The sequence below is a fragment of the Heterocephalus glaber genome, unplaced genomic scaffold, assembly GCF_053883595.1.
Source record: "Heterocephalus glaber isolate CG9 unplaced genomic scaffold, H.glaber_assembly_v1.0 deba00001504, whole genome shotgun sequence".
Taxonomy (NCBI): domain Eukaryota; kingdom Metazoa; phylum Chordata; class Mammalia; order Rodentia; family Bathyergidae; genus Heterocephalus; species Heterocephalus glaber.
In genome coordinates this window covers 55961755-55981889 of record NW_028258324.1, presented here as the reverse complement: position 1 = coordinate 55981889, position 20135 = coordinate 55961755, and the positions used below count along the sequence as shown (strand labels likewise).

Sequence of the window (20135 nt, the reverse complement as noted above, 5' to 3'; positions counted from 1 at the left end):
ATAGTTACCAAAAAAGACAGAATTTGGATCAAAACAGTTTAATTGACTGGAGAATTCGCTCCCACTGAGGGGAAATGTGCACACAGCTGAGAGATTGGACTCCGACTGCAGGTACAAATCCACCCCTCTGCGACCTTGGATTTCCTGAGTTGTGAGGGGTCCTCAAGTTAACACGGAACCACAGGTTTGAAGCTTAGGTACACTACAGTCTATTCCAGTTTGTAACGATGAAGAGGTGAGGGCCCTGTGGTGAGCGTCAGGTTTTGGTAGTCCCTGTCAAAGCTCCTGTTGGCAGGATGATGGCTCCAACCCCGCAGCAAGAGACAGAGGCTTTAAGGCATTCATCTTTGGCAGGAGTAGCAATCCCTCTTGGCCTTCATTTCCCTGCAGTCTGAGCAGCAATGTGAAGATCAGTAGTATTTCCAAGAATGACATTTGTTCGAATTTTAGAAATTAGAAACTCATCTGGGAAGGCGTCTCAAGGCCAGCCTCCAGCCGATGGCACCTGCCTTCTGGAATATTCCTAATAGGCCCACATCCATTCCCTGCCTGCTGATCATCTCTGCATATCGATGACTGGCCAGATGACTTGGGTCCATCAGAGTCCATTAGGAGCCTCTGAACAAAGGATTCAAAGCCAACTTTGTGGGTGTTTTGTTCATGATGGCTTTCTACACTCAGGTCCAACTGAATTTGCAATGATAATGAGATACTGTGTTCTCACCTTGCTAGGGCTATATGCAGGAGATCAGTTAACAATTTAAAATTTTGAACTAGTGTAAATGTGGGGTAGCTTGGTTTAATTTGAGTGTTGCTAAGGAGTAGCAATTTTTGTGGTCCAAGTTTTATTTGGGTATTGGAATTCAAAGTAATCGCAAAGTCCACAGAGTTGCTTTAGGAGACAGCTGACAATTTCCCACTCTCACTTTACTTAGCAATTTATAGAGTGTTTAGTCGGACTTTTTGCACTATATCTGCTATTATCCATCAGAACTAAGATTTTAAGCCAGGTGTGGTGGCACACACCTGTCATCTGACCTAATCTGAGGCAGAAGGATCAAAAGTTTGAGGTGAGCCTTAGAAATTTAGTGAGACTGTCTCAAAATAAAAAATTTTTTAAAGAGCTGAGAAGTAACTCAGTGGTAGAATGCTTGTTAGCAATTGCAAGGACCTGGATTCAAACTCTAGTACCAAACAAAGCTATGGTAATAACTAAGATTTTTTTAAGGCTATTTTCTGTTGGGAAGTCCAAAATTACTAAGAAGAGCTGTCGGGCCGGGGATTTAGCTCAGTGGTGCCACCACCTGCCTCGCAAGCGCAAGGTCCCGAGTTCAATCCCTGGTACCAAAAAAAAATAAAATAAAAGAAGAGTTGCAATTTTAAGTGAAAATCATTAGTAAAAATTGAGTGGAAGTTTATAAATACAGACCAGCACCAAAAATCAAGTGGCAAATTATAGAATATTCTTTAGGGCATATACTTTTTTAAAATGTATTCACTTTTGTTTGAGACAGAAGTGCATTTAAAATCTTCATGGCAGGAAATTGTCATTTAAATTACTCTTCCATTTAAAAGAATAGTTGGTCCTCTTCTGAGACTTTCTCTAGGAAGACTTTGAGTACTGTATCTTTTTTTTCTTGTATCAATGAGTAACAGCCTACCAACTCTTGTAGCATGGTACTCATTTTACTAGAATACCTGGTCAATTACACACAGGTGACATTTACAGACTGATTTTGCCAGCAAATTGGATGAAAATGCACACAAAGCCACAGATCACTGCTGAGTTCCAAAATATAACTATTTGCCATAAGTATCCTTAGGCACTACTGTACCTCAACAGTGAGAGGAGACGGAGAGATGGGGAAGAGGAGGAAGAGCAAAGGGTCCTCTTACTGGGCAAGTCTCAGTGATTCAGCACCTCTTCACCTTCTCCCAAGATCACTACCCATGACTCCTGAAAGAAAGGTAGATCTTATCTATGAGGAAACTTTAATAAGAGAACTATGGGGTGCAGTTTCTTAGCTAATCTGGATTTCTACCAGAGTGGTGAATAAATGATACAGAATAGCATGTGAGTGATGGCTAGGAATGTCCAGGACACACACACTTTTAGTTTAATGACACTTTCTTTTATATTAAGACACTTTTGATGTTGAATCTTGGGCCCATATCTAAATTCCTGTCTAGATTAAATCTTGCTGGTATATTCTTGCCATACAAGCAAGATTTGAACACAGTTGTAACTAGTCCAACTTAGGCCTCCCAAACTCCTTGCAATCAACTTTATCTGTGAGCTCCTTGGGAATATAGAAAAAGCAAGATGGTCATTTTATGTCTCTTCCTTATTTATTCTTGAATCAGTTCCACAAGGCTAGATTGTACTTTTAGTGCTTGAAGTAATGGTATTTTTATACTTTGAAGATTCCTAGAAGCATTTTAGAAACAGGGTGTTCTAAAGGCTTAATTCATGTCCTATCTTTTTGAGCCCTCTTATAAATTATTACACAGCAACCCACATGATTTCCACTTTGTAAAACAATTTCAAATTCATTTCCTGTCTAGATTTTACTGCACTATTTCTCTCTCATCTCAGTATTTATAGAACTGGTTGAAATTAAACTGTTTTGAAATAAGAAGTAGATACAAATATATTTTTAAAGAGTGTTCATAGATGAACTCTGGGATAAAGTTTGTAAGCAGGCAATTTTTTAAAGGAAAACATATAACCTCAGGTACAAAAATATTGCATGCATTAGTACTTACAATTCTGCCTACTCAAATATTAACCAAAGCATGCAAGATAACTTTACTGAATGTAAACTTACACAGTGCATGATTGAGTCTCACAGGTTAGTTTATTTTTCCTTGCTTCTGAACAAGGGAGAATTTTCATGAACTCCATGTTCAGTTTTGCTACTTGCTTTTATTATGTTATTCTTAAGATTGTTTTCATGCTATCACACTGAATTTGACAGATATTCACACTTCTGATTTGTGCAATGTTGCAGACAGTGCCAAACTAATCCTCTAAAGACTCTAGGTATAGACATCCAAATGCTTCTCTTAAAAACCAACTGAGTCACAACCAATCCAAACCGAAAGAGACCTATGTGTCTGAATGCTACTAAATTAAATCATGATCATAAAAATTTGGGTTCTAAATTCTTAATAATACATTTTACAATTTTCCTAAGGTCTAGGAATACCTTTTTAAAAACTGGTTTCCTACCAGACACAAGGAAATCATAAGACAAATTTAATTTGCCTTAATTTTCATAAATGTCACCTAGGGATGACACAATGTCACATGGGCTATGTAGGTTATCATAGCATTGCTCTGATACAATTTTGTCTGTATGGCAGGTGAGCTACCCAGGTCCTGGTCCCTTGAGAAACTAGATTTAATCAATATGACTAAAGACTGAAATTTAGGAGTGCTAAGATTATTTCATAGCCTCAACACTGAAATTGTCTTACTGATTTTTCTGTAACCCCTATTCTATAAGGAGACCAGAAATGGAGAGAAAAAAGCTCAGTGAAACATTGGGGTGTAATGTTGGTAATGGCTTCATTATCCACTTCATATACCCCTGCATCACATACACGCGCGTGCGCATACACACACACTGTAAGCTCAAATATCAAACTCCTGCAACACATCAAAAAGCCTTGTGTGGAGGCATTAAATGCTTAAGAGGAGAAAAAAATAGAAATGTGATGCTTAACAACCTCTCCTGCAGCATTTTACCTTGCACAGTTTCCACTACCTGCAACCTCTGCAGAAATACCAAAATAACACACTCTGCTAGCAAGCCAGTGCTCTGATCTAAGAACAGCTTCCTCAGGAACTTCTCTAGAGAAGACAAACTTGTGGTTTTGCAGACTGTGATTCAGTGGGATGCTTTTAGAAAAACTGCAGTGAAAACAACAGAAAGATGAAAAAAGGGGACAGTGAAACCACTCTTTGCTCAACAATAAAATGTGTGTTGTTTGGTTTTGGTGTTAGTTTTTCTTTGAATTTCTTGGAGACACAAACAATATGACACAAAAAAAAAGACTAAGGGATATTCACACTCAACTAGGTAATTTGAGCATCTGACATTTTCAATGAGACCTGTATTATTTTTGCGTGGATATCATGAAAGGATTGTGCCATGTGAGAAATGTGTTCATGGTGACTAGTGAAAGAAAATACAGCAAACTGAAATTTTTACCAACTTCCTTTAGTTTGTCATATATCATCAGACCCAAACTCTCAATTTTCATTTCTCAAATTTGTTTACATCTGTTGAAAAGAACCTAATTAATTTAGTAAACTTTTTTACAAAATAAATATTTATTAACTATTTAGAAGAGACATTTCTATATATTTTGTATATCTATGAATATTGCATACCTAATCTAAAAATATTGTTTTAACACAAATTCTGTGATACTTCCTCATCATGCTCAATAATGTTTCAAATCTTAAGATTTCATTTTCAAGCTGAAATAAGTAACACAAAAAATTAATTGCTTTACTGAGTTTCTAAATTATTATCAACTGAAATTAAGTGATCTATAGTAAATTAATAGCAAAGAGAGATTTAAAGTTACTGGCATACTATGTGATACTATATCTGTAATTTAGTGAAATAGTATGTATCATAGCACAAGTCTATTGGTTATTATGGCTTCATCTTAGTCTTCCTCTGCATTGCTTTTTGAAATAAAATTACTACTCTAAAAATAATCTCTTATCATACTGGATGTGTTTATTCTACCCAGATGGCTTAAAATTTGCAAAGTACCAAGATTAAGGTAGTATTTTTATATTATTATTGGAAGCATGCCTTCCCTTTTACACATTATTAAATTATATTTATATTTGTGCAGTTTTAAACTATGTTCTCAAATAAACTTTGTCTGTGGCTTCAAGGTCTTTTTGGGTATCTTTCAAAATGGGATTTGAGGATTTGAACAGCTTCAAATCAAATAGAATCCAATTTATACTACTGGTTAAAAAAGGTCCTTTTGTTGAATATCACTGCATACGATTTTGCATGAATTATCTGGAAATCACGAATGCATTTTTAGATACATAAAAAACTTCAAAACCTTCTTCCTTTGTGAATTTTTAATACTAAAATATTATTTAACCTGAAATGAAATTTGTGATCTTTTTAGAATAAAACTATTAAAAATTTATTTCACTTCAGGGTCTTTCTTGCGGGGGAGAACAGCCATTCAAGAAATACTTGAGCAACAACTATTTGGCAGGGACTAATCTAGATGTGGGACACAGTGATAAAGGAAATCAAACTTAAGCTTGAAAAATACAGACTTCTGTGGGAAGAGACTGCAAACCCTTCAACAAATAAGAATGCACTGCGCTGCAAAACGGTAGACCAGGGCGAGTAAAGCATTGAGAGTGAGTGGGGCTCCTTTTTCAGTGATCAGAAAAGGTTTCTGTTCGGTGACATTTTGGCTGAGAGTTGAATGAGAATCCAGGCAAATGGAATTGGAGCAAACACTCCTGGCAGAGCCGAGAGCTACTTCAAGATGCCGAGGGAGGAAGGAGCTTAGGGCACGGAGGAGAAGAAAGGAGACTGCGTGGCAAGGGCTGCCAGCAGGGAGACCTGGGCAGGTGTACGGTGGGGCGGGGGGTATAAGGAGCGTCCACAGAGCCAGGTAAAGGGCCGAGTTAGTCGCCCTCGAGCAGAGGAGGGATGGCATTCAGGCTGAAGTTTCTTTTTCCAAACGCTTAAGTCAGGTTAGCGAGGGAGAGATCGCTAACAGCCTCTGATGAGAACAGCTAGAGGGAGGGACCGAAGCCTACCCTTCTTACTGTTCCCCGTCTGCTCTGTTGATCTCGGCCACACCTAACCTTGGTGGCACTTCCTTATTCCCTCTACAAAATCAAGCTGCACGTTCTTGCTTCCTGCCTCAATGCTGTGCTGTATAAGTATAAACCTATCTATCTAGTAGTACATTGAGGCCTTTCCTCAAGCGAACTCAAACTCCAAGATAACTTAAACCTTATGTCTCCTTCTTCCACTTTTAAAATATGAATTATATTAATTTCCTGAAATTGCTGCATCTCTCCATGTGTGTGTGTACAAGCAGCCCAAGGTTTGAAGAGTTCTTTCTTGTTTTGTTTTGTTTTTACAAGGGTCCTTAAAGTAATACACACTTTAAGGCAAAAAAAAAAAAAAAGGCTTTTTTAAAATTCATATCCCATAATAAGTAATGTCGCCTGTTGCCTGCTATCTTCCCCCACCTCATGCTGGAGATTGAATCCAGGGCCTCACACATGCTAAGCAAGTGCTCTACCACTGAAGCACACCCTCAGTCCACCTGGTAATCATATTAATGCACCAGAATTTTGAGAACTTATGGCTAATTTTAGTATTTTTCCCTGTTGAACAAAATGATAGGTAGATGCCAGGCTTCTCAGTACAAGTTCTTCACTTTATTTATACTTTGGGCTTCTCATGAGAGAAACCACTGATATTTAAGCTTGTGCATCTGATTTATTTCACTTAACATGATCTCACAGCACAAGTTCTTTGAAAGAAAAACAGAAGGGAAGCTAACATGTACTGAAATCTATCATGTGCCAGATTCCTAGGCTAGATGTTTCTACTCTGCCATTTAACCCAAGTAGGTACCCATATCCCATGCTTTTGCTTTCCAGTTAATTTTACCTGGTCCACAGTTAACATTACTGCAAATGATGAACATAATAACAAAAACTGTTAAAAAATAAAAGTATCTCCTAGATTAAAAGCTCACTAAATATTACATCTAATACTAAAAACTCCATATGCTGACTCAAGAAAAAGCAAACGAGAGAAACTGCCAAGATAATAACAGCTAAGAAAAGAACAAAATCTTCCTGACAAAAGTTAGCTTTGCAAAACTTAACCTGGTAAAGCTAGGTCCCATGAAAGCCATAGCTGCAAAATAAAATTTACAATAGCAAAAAATACAATATGGAAAATTCAACAATGGTCCCAAACTGATGACTCTGACTACCCTCATTTAATTTTCAGATAATTTTTTTTGGTTTTGGTTTTTGTTTTTTGGAGTTGTTTGTTTGATACCAGGGATTGAACTCAGTACTTCACACTTGCAAGGCAGGTGCTGTGCCGCTAAGCTAAATCCTCAGCCCTATTTTCAGATAATTTTAACTGACACTAGTAAAACTAATTTCATTAAAATTGAAAGAAAACTATAAAAGAATAAAAGTAGTTCAACTGAATACTATTTCACACCTCCTCCTCTCTCTTCAAATCTCCAACCTTTGTCATCCTTTCTCAGCTGACGATCTTGCTTCCTCTGTCACTGAGAAAATTAAAGCAGGCAGGAGAAGACTCCCAGATGCCCAGCTGTCTTGGTCTCTGGCTTCCTCTCCTTTCCAGCCCCTGATGAAATCAACTCCCCACTTTGGCAACAGTACCATCCCCTCGCCTGTTCAAAGACATCAGACCAGTAATCCTTCCATTTGCTTTCTTACAGTCGAAAACAAGTCTTTCTCTTGACCTGAACAAACTCCCCTGTCAGCTATCATGCAGTTCTTTGCTCTGTAGCAAATAAAAAAGAAAAAAATGGAGAGGATTTCCTATGTTCACCATCTGCAATTCCTCTCCTTCTATTCTCTCTTCAACCCTCTCACTCTTCCTCCAAAGTTTTTCATGAGTGACCTCCAAGTTGACCAATCTCGTGCTTAATTCTTAGTCCTCATCTTATTTAACCTATCAATTACTTCACAGTTGTCACCCTCACCTCCTCATGACACTTCCTTTATCTGACTTCCACCGCAGGTACCATTCTCTTGGTTTTCCTCCACGTTGGCAGTTACTCCTCTTGGTCTCCTTTACTGCATGGTCTTCTACCTGGCTCCTTATACTAAAGTGATCCAGGACTCAGTATCTCACCCTCTCCAATTTCCCATCTCCCCACATTGGTGATTGTATCCAGGCCCACTGCTTCAACTGTCATCCAAATGCCAACTTTTAAATTTCTATCTTCAGTCTTCCAAAATCCAGTGTTGTGTAACCATCTTCCTAGACAAAATCAACTAGGGAAGTCTAATAGGCATTTCAAACTCAATGCATCCCAAATTTAACTCCTCATCATCTTTTTCCTCTTGCATCCCAACCCTGTCAAGCCTTCCCTGTGTTAGTTGATTGCAACAGCATTCTTCAGTTGCTCAGGACAAAAACTTTGCAGTCAGCCTCAGCTACTCTCATGCACTCATACCCCAAGTCCTATGCATTGGGAAGTCCTGCTGACCTTACCTTCAAATGTATCCCGAATCTGACCATCCTCCCTCCACGGCTCCCACCCCATCTAAGCCATCATCCTCTAACCCCACTTACCACAGTAACCCCTACTTCTATCCTTGCCCTCCTATCACCTGAGTTAAACAAAGAACAATACTAAACCTTCAATCAAAACCTTATGATGTTCCCCAGTGCACTCTACAGTCCAACCCTTCTAATTGGCTTCCTTGGGCCCAGGAGAGCTGGTCCCCTTTGACTTCCTGTCTCACCATTCTCTCTCCCTTGCCTCCTCCTCTCCAGTCATGCTGTTCCCTTTGCTGCTCATCTGACAAACCAGATATCCTGCCACTGTGGGGCCTCTGAACCAGCCTGTGCCAACCCCATTCTTTCTCCAAACATCTACCTGGTGACACCATTTTCTTCAAGTCTTGGTTCAAACTGCACCTCCAAATGATGCCTTTCCCAGGTACCTTATTTACACTGTAATCTGCTCCCAGCCCTTGCTCTGTTTCCTTTGCTCCTCTGTGCTTAATCTATTTTAACATCTTATATAATTACTTATTTTTTATGTTTTGTATTTGTTTCTCCCTGCTAGAAAATAAACTCAGCAAGGCCAGACTTTATTAAGACACACATTTTAAGAAAAGCAATGCACAGCACATAGTAGGTATTTACTATTTATTGAATGGTGAACCTTATAAAGTAGACTAACAAATCAACTGACTTAATAAAATAATCTGCAGAAAAGTACTTTTGAAAAAGTTACTAATGTTGGAAAAGGCAAGAATGGATTACTCCTAGTCTTCCTACGGACACCTTAATTTTAACCCCACAAGACTGGTTTTCAGACTTCTAACCTAATAAATGTACTGTTTTAAGTCACTATGTTTGTGGTACTTTGTCATATCCACAACAGGAAACTTATACATCCTGGAAATGTGGTGTCATGGAAATGCGGAAGTCTCTCGATATAGTGGATGTCCCTTCTTCATTTACCAGCATTGAAGAGGCCACCACCCAACTGAGAGCCAGGGAACCACAGAAAGGTCTCCATTTACTCCCTGTGTGACTTGAAATCCAGCAGGGAAGGACTAAATCACACTCCTCTGACCCACCCCTCTCCCCTTCACAGAGTAATAAGCAGCCATTGTCAATGTCTCCTGCAATGGGGACCAAGCAGCTGCCCCAAGAAATCCTAGGAACAGATAAAAATCAGTCATTGTGTCAAGGTATACTTGTTCCCCTGATGGATGAGAACTATCTGTGGCAGAATCAGTTTATGCGGCTTTTCTTAAAAAGTAGGAAAAAAAGAGCCATCAAGGGACTTCAGATTGTGAGAATAGCTTTTAATTTAAAACAATCGAAGCAATAAATCATCCATCTCTCTTTCCATCACAGGCAAATATTCTCTCAAAACATTTGAGAGAATTTAAACAATTAACTGTGACTAGTGCAAAATAAAATAAATAAAAACTCTTTCAGGAACCAACATCAAAACCTGCTGGGCAGGGGGCACAGGCCACTGGCTCGGCTTCTGCTGAGACAAAGAACATGGAGAACAGCAGGATTTGCACAGCATTTAACACACCCAGCTTTGAACAGACAAAACAATACCTGGGGAGGGGAAACCTCAAGAGAATGTTGCCCAACATGAGACCAATACACCCACCACAATCATGTGGCTAGCATCCTTGGCACCTGGAAGATACTAGAAAAGTGCACACCAAGGTAGCAAATAGCTCCTAGGCAGTTGGGGGCCCACTTGCTTTTGTTTTTTAATTGGGGAGATATGTATAATATATTTGATGTTAGGCAGAAAAATTTTCTGTTTTATGGGGGGTGTTCTGTTCCTCACAATGCACCTGACTCCAGCAAAAATATCTGTGATGTTTTCATCTATCTGGATGCTTCACAGAAATTATCTTCCCACATATGGTATTTTGCTGCCTACCTTACACCAAGTCTAGTGCAGCACTGTCTAATACAAGTACAGCATTAACCACATATCTAATTTAAATTTTTCAGTAGCACATTAAAAACAGATTAAAAGTGGTAACATATAATATTTATGAAAATATTATTCTATTTAATCAATAGATCCAACATATTATTTGTAATCAATCTAAATTATTGATGAGATATGTATACTCTTTCTGATATGCATTTCCTGGTATGTATATTCAAAATGTGTGCATTGTATGTGAACAGCACAATCTCAGTTTGGACAGGCCACATGCCAAGTGGTCATTTTGTCACATGTGGTTACTGATTATCACACCGACTGACAGAGGTCTACAGAATCTAATGCAAACTCTGCCCGGACAATTTGCTGAGCAGGAAATCTCCATGACACCAGATAGGCAATCTTACACACCAACTGAAGAGTACAGAATCTTTTTCTGTCACCTAGGATTTTCTGTCTAGAGGGCAGAATCACATTTTCATCTAATCCCATCCTCTGGCCGGTCCCACCCTCTGCAATCTCTCCACAGAACCCTGGACTGGCGATGAGATTTAGCAAAACTGATGTCCACATGATGACAGAGACATCTTCGCTGGGAGAGAGCAGCTGCCAGCACTTATTAGGGGATCAGAGCTATCTATGAGTGAATCTGGATTTTCAGATATTCAACAATTTTACAGATTTAGCTGAAGCTTTCCAAGAAAGTATTTGAAGTGGATCTTTGTTTTTGAGAGAGATAGCAGCAAACTACTTCACAGACTGGAAAATTGTGAGGTTCAAGAATAGAGAAGACTAGGATGATTATTGAAGAAAGTAAAGATAAATGGAACAAGAAATAGAAACGGCGTGGGATACTAAAAATGACACAGTTCTTACACTGAGGTGTATAAGTTGTAGCATCTCCGCCTCTAAATGATCCCCGTATCTCATATGTCTGCTTCTGGTAGTAACCACGGGAAAATAAAAATAGAATGAGATCTGAGGACAAGGAAGGGACTTCTGAGGTCATTTGCTCTAACTCAGTCATTTTAAAGAAAGGGTCTCAGAAAAGTACAGTAACTCAGCCCCACCACACTTAGAGTCAGACTACAAATCCAGGGGCTCTCACTGGGGGCCACAGGTAAGGAAATAAAATAAAAGGGAAAGGGAAAGGAAATAAAAGACACAGGGAGCCCAAAATGAGCAATAGGGAAATAGCAGGCACATTCTCTTGGAGGTTCTAGAAAAGAGGCTAGTCAATTCCAAAATTCTGATGCAAAATGATGTAAATGTCACTAAAACATGAGGTTTTCCAATCATCTTTTCTATGTACTTTTCTGTCCTTTTAAAAGAAAAATACAAATCTGAACAAAAGAGGGTTTTGGATTAGTTATCTGGGCATTTAGATCAATTGACAAAATTAAAACTTTGATACATTACATTTTCCAAAGACACATTCATTGGGATTGTACACAGATGGATATCAAAGATATTTACAAGAAGAAAGCGCTGTCTTTCACACAGACACCTAGGGACAGTGAGGATTTCACAACTGCACCACCATGCCTCACACTGAGGATTCCTAACAGGCTGATTAGCTGACACAATCCACACATTATTCCAGTTCTCTGTCACAAATAATTTGAGCTACACACAAAGGTGTAACATTAAGCAGTACATCTCCTTGTTATTCCAGGGAAACCTGCTTTGTGTATATTAAGAGACACATATAAATACATCTTTACACAAGACAGAAACTCATTGTTTGCTCCAGTTTTTCCCAACTGTCAATATGAAATAAAGAGTAGCACATATACAAAACCTTGCCTTGTAGAAATAGCCCTTTGTTTTGTTAGGCAGAAAAAAAGGCAGCCATAGTACACTTTCTTACAATATGTTTAGGCATCAAAAGGGCTAACTTCCTTCTTCTACACAGGGAAATGAAATAGTTTACAGCCTATCATCTTAAAGGCGGATTTTACTCTATTGATTTTGCAAAGTTTTATTATAAAATTTTCTTTTTGTTCAAAATACACATGCTATCTTTGTCCACATTTCAATATAAATTCCCAATTATTCTCCGCCCCCCCCAAAAAAAGGCGTTTGTTTGCAACATCATTGAAAACAAGCCATTTGTGATGCGTGTTTGGAAGGACACTCAGCCCTAAGAGGATGGGATTTGTAAGGCTGCTTAGCATGGGGATTTTCACGGGAGCTGGGGACTTGTATAACAGAGTAGGACTGCTTTGGGATGTAAGTCAACACTAGAAGGCCACACCAGTGGGCACAGTGTAGTAGAAAGTTACTGCACCATGAGCTCCTTCCTTCTGCCAGTCTCATTTGTTCCCAAATTGAAGAAAACATCAGATGAGAGAAGGCAGGGAGCAGACTCTACTAGGACCCACCCTGGCACCCACCTTCCTCTTGGGAAAGACTCATCCTGTCAGATCTCCCCACGACCTCAAAGCATGACTGGAAAGAGAAGGCAGGTGTCATCACACCACTGTGCAGATGAGAACAGTGAGGGACTTGCCCAAGGTCCACAGCCAGTTAGGGGCAGCACCCAGGTCTCCAGGCTACGAGATCTCCAGCCTCGTCCCTCACTCACATGGCATAAGTGACTTCCTATGAGACAAGGGCCCGATCACAACCAGAATCCTGATTGTCCTGAACTTACTACATCCTAATTCATTTTATTCAATTGGTTCTGCTTTATTCTCCTACAGTTTCTTGTTAGGCAGGCAGCAATAAATCCTTTTTCATTTGACTGAATTATCTGAAACAGAAACTTCAGAGACTCTGGAATTTGGTGCAAAGCAGTACAAAATTATAGAATGCTGTCATTTCATTTTGTATCATATTTGAAACTCTGATCTAATCCCACGTTGTGACTAAAATACCAAAATAACCAAAATGAAAAGGATGGCCTTTGAAGGTGTCATATGAAGTTTCTTTGCATCTGAAATCCCTATGGTGCCCAAGACCAAAATGTTGGTGACAGCAAATAAGCACTAAGGGCAAGTCACAAGGTGACAAAACAAAAAGGCCAGAGAGGAGACCGGCCCCAGAAAAACATGGAAACGGAGACAGGCCAAGGGCTCAGAGATGAGAAAATGAGAGACAAATATGGGTCATTTAATGTGATTCCAGGGAGCTACCATGTGCTGTGATGAGAAGTTGCTGTTCTAACTAAAAATAACCACTGTACGTTTTAGGGAAGGGCTGTTGAGAAAGACAGAATCCATCCATCTACCTTTGGAAAAGTACAACCCTGCACGGCTGTGGGCATCTGGTGTTCTACCATCAGATGTCACAGACCCAGGGGAATTCTTGACAGCATTTAAACCACACCACTCAGCCCTTTTCACTCCTTAAAATCTAAGTGGGGAATTAATTTTTTAAACTGTTCCTGAGTTATAGTTCTTTTAATATACTTACTTGCTTTTTCCAGGTCTGCTTAATACCAACTCTTTATCCTTTAAAAACCAACCATCATAGATTTTCTATTGGACTATAAAGGTCACACACTCTCACTTATTCTCATACACATTCACACAACTGTATTATGAATTCTGATATGATTTAAATTAAAAATAGCTTTCAATACAGATGTTCTATTATACAGGAGTAGGCCAGAAATTGTTGTGCATAATGAAAAAAGAAACTATGCCACAGATAAAGCCCAGCTCAGCTGCTGATTTTCTATATGAAACAAAAGTGGGCTTTTTGTTTATTGTAGTTGAGGCCACACTACTGGCCACATTGACTGACCTCTCTGGAGGCCACTACCACTGGCCCCCAAAGCAAAAGAGAGGGTTGGGGGCACATCCCCATTTTTGAGATGCTGATGGTAGATGCCACACCAGCAATATGGATAGCTTCATTTATATCACCCTCTTCTTGGACATTTATAAAACTATCTACAATAGAGTATCACCACTAATAGAAATTTCTTCCCAGTTCTGTTTCAGAAGGTGTCAAATGATCGTACTCTTTAAATAAACTATAAATACCCCATGTACTTCTTCATATCTGGCTGTTCCAACTTTTTTCTTTTTATTTTTTTCTTATTTTTTTTCTCTTTCTTTTTTTTTTTGGCAAATTAAAAAGGCATATGGCTTCTTCTCGCCAAACTGCAGGTCTGAGCTTTAGCTTGGTATTCTGCGGTAAAAGTACATGTAGCCCAGGTCTTTAGGAGCCCGTTCTGAGGCACAGACTTTGTGGTCATTGTAGATCACCCATCTGAAAATAAAAGACAGAAGCATCTGAAGGATTTATATCAGTTCCAGGATACTTTGGAGAACTGCATCATATGGAGCACAATACTTAAAGTAACCAAAATGTTTTAAGATAACCAAATTCCAGCTTGCTGTATAAAAAAAAAAAACAGAATGCCTGTGGGGAATCACCATGCTTTTCCATTCTTGAGCTCATTCAAAAAGTAGTTACTAAAAAATCTTTGAGAATTCTCTAAACATTTTAAATTCTTCAGCCCATAATTCTCATAGACAGCCTCAGAAACCAAGTCAAAGAATTGTGTACAACAACATTTACTTCACCCTTAGGCATAAAACTAACTAAAAAAAAAACCAGTAAACATTTATGCAGTCAACTATTACATAATTATCAAAATTTCTTCAAAGACTGATGAAGTGAGGAAAACAAGCACAATATAATATGAAGGTATAATATGAATCACAATATGAAAAATGGCTTCAAAAATTGCATGTCTTCTGGACATATGTTAAGATTCTAGGAAAGCTGCAAAGACAAATAGAGTATGTGTACACAGAGACATATATATACCTCTTCCAATGAAACCAATAAAACAAAGAAAAATATGTCAAAATATAGACAATGGTTATCTTTAGACTTTCAGTATACAAATTCTTCACATTTTTGTGTTTTACAAATTTGCTACAACATATTTTATTGCTTTATATATTTATAACTAAGCTATTTTTTCTTTTTAAAGAACTGTCGCACTTGGTGATAAAAAGAATACATTTTAAATAAAGTCCCTGTGCTCAATGATTTGATTCATCCAGTTAAGACGATAAAACTAAAAGACACCAGACACAGAACACAATTGAGTCTAAGTGGGAGCAGACAAGTCCTGCAGTGGGAGTTGTGGCTGAGAGGCCAGCACCCTAGCAGCAAGGCCAAGGTTTAATACTGCACCAGTGTCTATGCAGCCTGACCACTACCCTCAGCATGAGCACCCACCCACAGCCCACAGGAAAGAGCCGTAGGAAGGACACTGAGGGAGAAAGTTCAAGAGAAAGCAGCCTTCCATTCTGTAACCGCCTCATTCCCACCTTCACCACACACCTAAGAACTCTGCAAAGAAGCCAAGAAACCAACTGCAGGGCCATATTAAGCATTGAAAGCATAAGGTTGCCAGAAAAAGAAAAAAAAAACACTGGTTATACAATTAAATTTAAATATCAGGTAACCAACAAATAATGTGTTCATATGTCTTACATAATACTGGAACACGCAATGTTTGAAACACATTTATACTAACAAATAATTCATTGTTTATCTAAAATTTAAATTAAGGCATCCTGGTTTTCTGGTTTTGTTGGCTAAATATGGTGATCCTATGGCAATTCCAAATATGAAATGCATCTTTATGTTGGAAAGCTACCTTGATATTATGGTTGAAAGTGACATTGAATATCAGCTCTGACACAACTCTTTATTAGCTGAGGCCAACCCATCCAGTCTCCTTGAGCCTCCTGTTTGGATGCATAAAATGGTTTTAAATGTAAATCCCTAAAAGACCAACATGAGAACTAGATGAAATAACAGAAAAACATCTAGTAGAGCAGCTGGCACATAGTAATGGCTCAATAAATCATACTATCATTTACCTTCTAAAAAAGACTCACCTTCCTTCCTTTTTGATATGGCAAACATAGTGGCCACTCATTGTAGATGTTCCCATGTGACTGATAAATGCAAATAATTCATACACTATGAAAGAAGAAACAATTCAGTCACAAGGCAGCATTTCTAGAATCAAGAACACTTCCAATGAGACAAGTATAATAATAATAATGATGATAATGATAATAATAAAATAATAATAATAATAGTGTAATCCAGCAACTGTTTAGATTTGAAAGACAAACCCTATTTGCCTTACTATATGGAACACACACACACACACACACACACACACACACACACACACCCCTCTGCAAATTAAACCTGAAAATTCATTATAACAAAAACAGGACATAAATTAACAAACTCAAGCTGATATTAAATTCAAATCTTGAAAGGATTAAAAATCCCACAGCCCAATCTGCTGGCAGGCTTATGGGTCTAAAAAGGAAGCGCTGGCTCCATCACTTTCAAACAATATGAGGGTGGACAACTTGTCTCATCTCTCTGATCCTGTTTCTTCACAGAGCTCTTTTTTTTTTAAATCTGCTTTGCAGGGTTGTATGAGACTTACATGAGCAATTCAGACTAAAATGTCATACAAATGTTAGGATTATGAGGAAAGTAGCAAATGGCTGTTAGCACTTACAGAAAAGGATAATGTTTCTCATAAAATGTCTGATTTGTCATGATAATAATCTATAATAATCTATGTGGGACCAAACTTCAGGCTTCATGCTTTCTGAACAAAGAGACAAAACAGATATATATAACCTTTTAGAGTAAGACTGATGTTTATCCGCTAACAGGTGCCTCCTGCCAACAAGCACAGTATGCTGTATCAAATCCTTGTTGAATTAATTTTGTTCATGTTCCTTCTGTTACTCTTAGAAGCATATGGCATAAAGTAGGCTCTGTGGGCTAGTACCTATCCACTCAGCAAACTGTTAGGACTAGAATGAGATAGTACAGAAGTTTAGAGTAAGGATTTATAAACTTTTACAATAATTTATGAGTAGTATTCATATATGAATGTAATAGGTAAAAGGTTTGCATATTCACTTTTCTAGTCCTCAATTTTCATTACACTTTCCAAGAAAAAGTGCTGGCTTTGGAAAGGCCCTTTGCCTGATGTTTGTCTCTCCCATTCTTTCTTTCTCTTGCTTTTCACTCATATTCACTCACTTCTTCAGCTGTCAATCCTAGTCCTCTTCTCACTCACACTTACACCCTGTTAATCAACTCTTCCTTCCTCAAATCCTTGCCCCAGGACATGAGTGTTTTGGCTGTCCTTCTGCCTCAGTGGTTGTTCCATATCTGTCTCCTTTGTTGGTACCTCCAGATCTCCTGACCTTTGAATATTGTTGACTTGCAGCTTAAGCTTCAGACCTATTTTACCCTGCTCTATCCAGAATCTCTCTCTCGAAATATTCTCACTTAATCTCATGGTAGTAAAGGATATTGTTTTCATAATTTCATTTCCAGAAGGTTCATTGCTCATATATAGAAATAAAATTGAATTTTATATAGAGATTTGATTCCTGCAACCTTCCTGAACCTATTTATCAGTTCTAAGTTCTTTAGTGGATTCCTTAGGATTTCCTATATATAAGGTAATGTCACCTGCAAATACAGATAATATTACTTATTCCTTGATAATCTGGGTGCCTTTTACTCCTTTTTCCTGCTTAATTGTATTGGTTAGGACCTCCTGAACAATGTTAAAGAGAAGTGGCAAGGGGGGAAATCCTTGTCTTTTAGGAAGAACATCTTCAATCTTTCATACTAAGTATCATGTGAGCCATGGGGGTTTTGTTTGTTTTGTAGGTACCGTGTATCAGGCTAAGGATGTTCCCTGCCAGTCCTAGTTTATTCAGCAGTCTCCCCTCAGCCTTGTCTATCTCAGTCAACGACAGTTACATTTTTTCATTATGTCAGTCTGAATGTCTCTCTCAAACTCTTTACATCTATGCAATCCATCAACAAATCCTATCAGTATTTACTTTAAAATATATCCAGACCCCAATCACTTCTTACAATCTCCCCTAGAAACTCCTAAAGCAAGTCACCATCATCTCTTGTCTTTATTGTTGCAAGAATGTCTTAGCTGACTCCCTACTGATTATTCTCAGTGTCCAGAGTGGTTTTTTTAATAGAAGTTATATTATGATTACTACTCTGCCCAAAATCCTTCCTAAATCTCACAATAATATCCTACCCTTGCAACTGTCTATGAAGTGCTCCCATCCCTTCCTGTTCTCCCTGTTTCTCCACTCCAGCTACCCTGAACTCCAGGCTGCTCCCAAACACACCTAACATGCTGTGGCCTTCATTCAAGCTTTTACGCCTACTGTTCCTTCAACCTGACACTCTCTTTTCAGATATCATTGAGGTCTCAGGTCAAATGTTACCTCACCAGACAAGCCACCCTGAACAACCCCCTACACACTCCTTTGCTCCCTGTCCCCTGATCCTGCTTTACTGTCCATATAGCATGAAGTACCACATGCTATGTCACAGGCTTCCTTGTGCATTCATGTACTGTCTTCTCCTTTTACCCCAGGACAGAATCTTAAAGGGTCTATAAATTTCCTCCCTCTATCACAGCCAGTTCAAAATTACCAATTTCTTTATTATACTGCTTAACTCTCCAAATATCAAACATTTTTCTCCAAATTTAATGGTTCTCCATCACTCATACTTTAGTGGAAATTAATTTACTCCATAGAGTGGCTTTCTCTTAACTTTCAATAGAATAAATAAATAAACAAACCAGAAATTATACCAAATGCTAAAGTAGGATGAATATTAGAACCCAGACATGAAGGAAGTTCACGTGGCTTCCAAGGAAGTCACTGGGCCTTAACATCTCTGGGAAGCCACACTTCCTGGCCCCCCCCCAGGCCCTCTTCCAAGTGGGATTCCTCAAGGAGGCCAGCAAGCTGGGAGCCCCATCTTTGAAAAAAGGAACTCTCTCCCTGCTCCCCGACTGGAAAATCTTGGCTGCGGCTGAAGACATCTGGACGTCAGCAGTAGGACTGAAGGAGCCAGAGCAGGTTTTGAGTAATCATAGCCTAATTACATGTTCATTACATTGGCAATCAGCGAGTTGTTTTTTAAAGAAATTAAACCCTCATTAAGTGCAACACAGAAACAGAAATGATTTTGCAAATAACAGAAGCCCAGACAGGTCAGAGTGAAGGCTTGAATATTCCCACTCTTTTGAAAAATTTTAAAATTCAACAGAAAGTTAGTTGCTAGCCCTAAAAACCATGTAGGACATGGCGATAAAAAACCTGTGAAAAATAAACTTTCATCTCCATTTGAATACAAAACGTGAATACAAAGACTCATGTAAAATAAGAAGGTAAAGGAGAAAGTGTATAGGCTTCCAAATCAGACAGACCTAAATTCTGACCTGGTTGTACCACAAGCAAATCACTTAAATTATCACCATTTCCTCATCCAAACACCTCCTACAAACAGGCAAAGAAAAGTAGTAGAGGAAGTGCCTGACACATGGTAGGCACTCAATAAATGACAGCTAGTGTGCACAGTGTTAATGACCCTTTTAACCTATTTATATGTGGTGTTCCATTTTTGGAATACCCATAACAATAGAACATTATAAAAATTTTCTCTTCAAATTCCTCTTCCTTGACTTTTTTCTAGGTAACGCATATGAATTTCATACAAAAGTTCAAAAGAATTGCAATCTTCTGCACAAACATGTTAAACCAATGCTTACATAAACAGTTTCATGAAATAATATTACTTCCTTAGTCAGAAAGATCCAAATGTAGGTTGAATATTCTTTATCCAAAATGCTTGAAACCAGAATTGTTTTGGATTTCAGGAGTGTTTTTTTTTCTTTCAGATTTTGGAATAGTTTCATATACATATTGAGATATCTTTGAGATGGGACCTAAGTCAACCCATAAAATTTATTCAGGTTTCATATACACCTAACTCACAGACATAGCTGGCATATAAATGTGTACGATAATTTCAGTACATCTCCATTTTGCTTG

At 38.4% G+C, this 20135-nt stretch overlaps 2 protein-coding genes across 4 annotated transcripts in view; one reads left to right on the top strand and one right to left on the bottom strand.

The window, feature by feature from the left end:
• The window catches only part of Pex5l (peroxisomal biogenesis factor 5 like), a 240265-nt gene extending 231419 nt beyond the window's left edge, over positions 1–8846 (top strand). The window contains exon 16 of the mRNA XM_087186564.1: positions 8571–8846. Within this exon, the coding sequence (XP_087042690.1) occupies positions 8571–8724 (154 nt within the window). The 3' untranslated portion in view covers positions 8725–8846. The remainder of the gene's footprint in view (positions 1–8570) is intronic.
• A 753-nt stretch (positions 8847–9599) lies between these two features.
• The window catches only part of Usp13 (ubiquitin specific peptidase 13), a 111082-nt gene continuing 100546 nt past the window's right edge, over positions 9600–20135 (bottom strand). For all 3 annotated transcript variants that reach the window (XM_087186560.1, XM_004834639.3, XM_004834640.3), the window contains 2 exons: positions 16107–16191; positions 9600–14454 (listed from right to left, as the gene is read on the bottom strand). In XM_087186560.1, the coding sequence (XP_087042686.1) occupies positions 14361–14454; positions 16107–16191 (179 nt within the window). In that variant the 3' untranslated portion in view covers positions 9600–14360. The remainder of the gene's footprint in view (positions 14455–16106; positions 16192–20135) is intronic.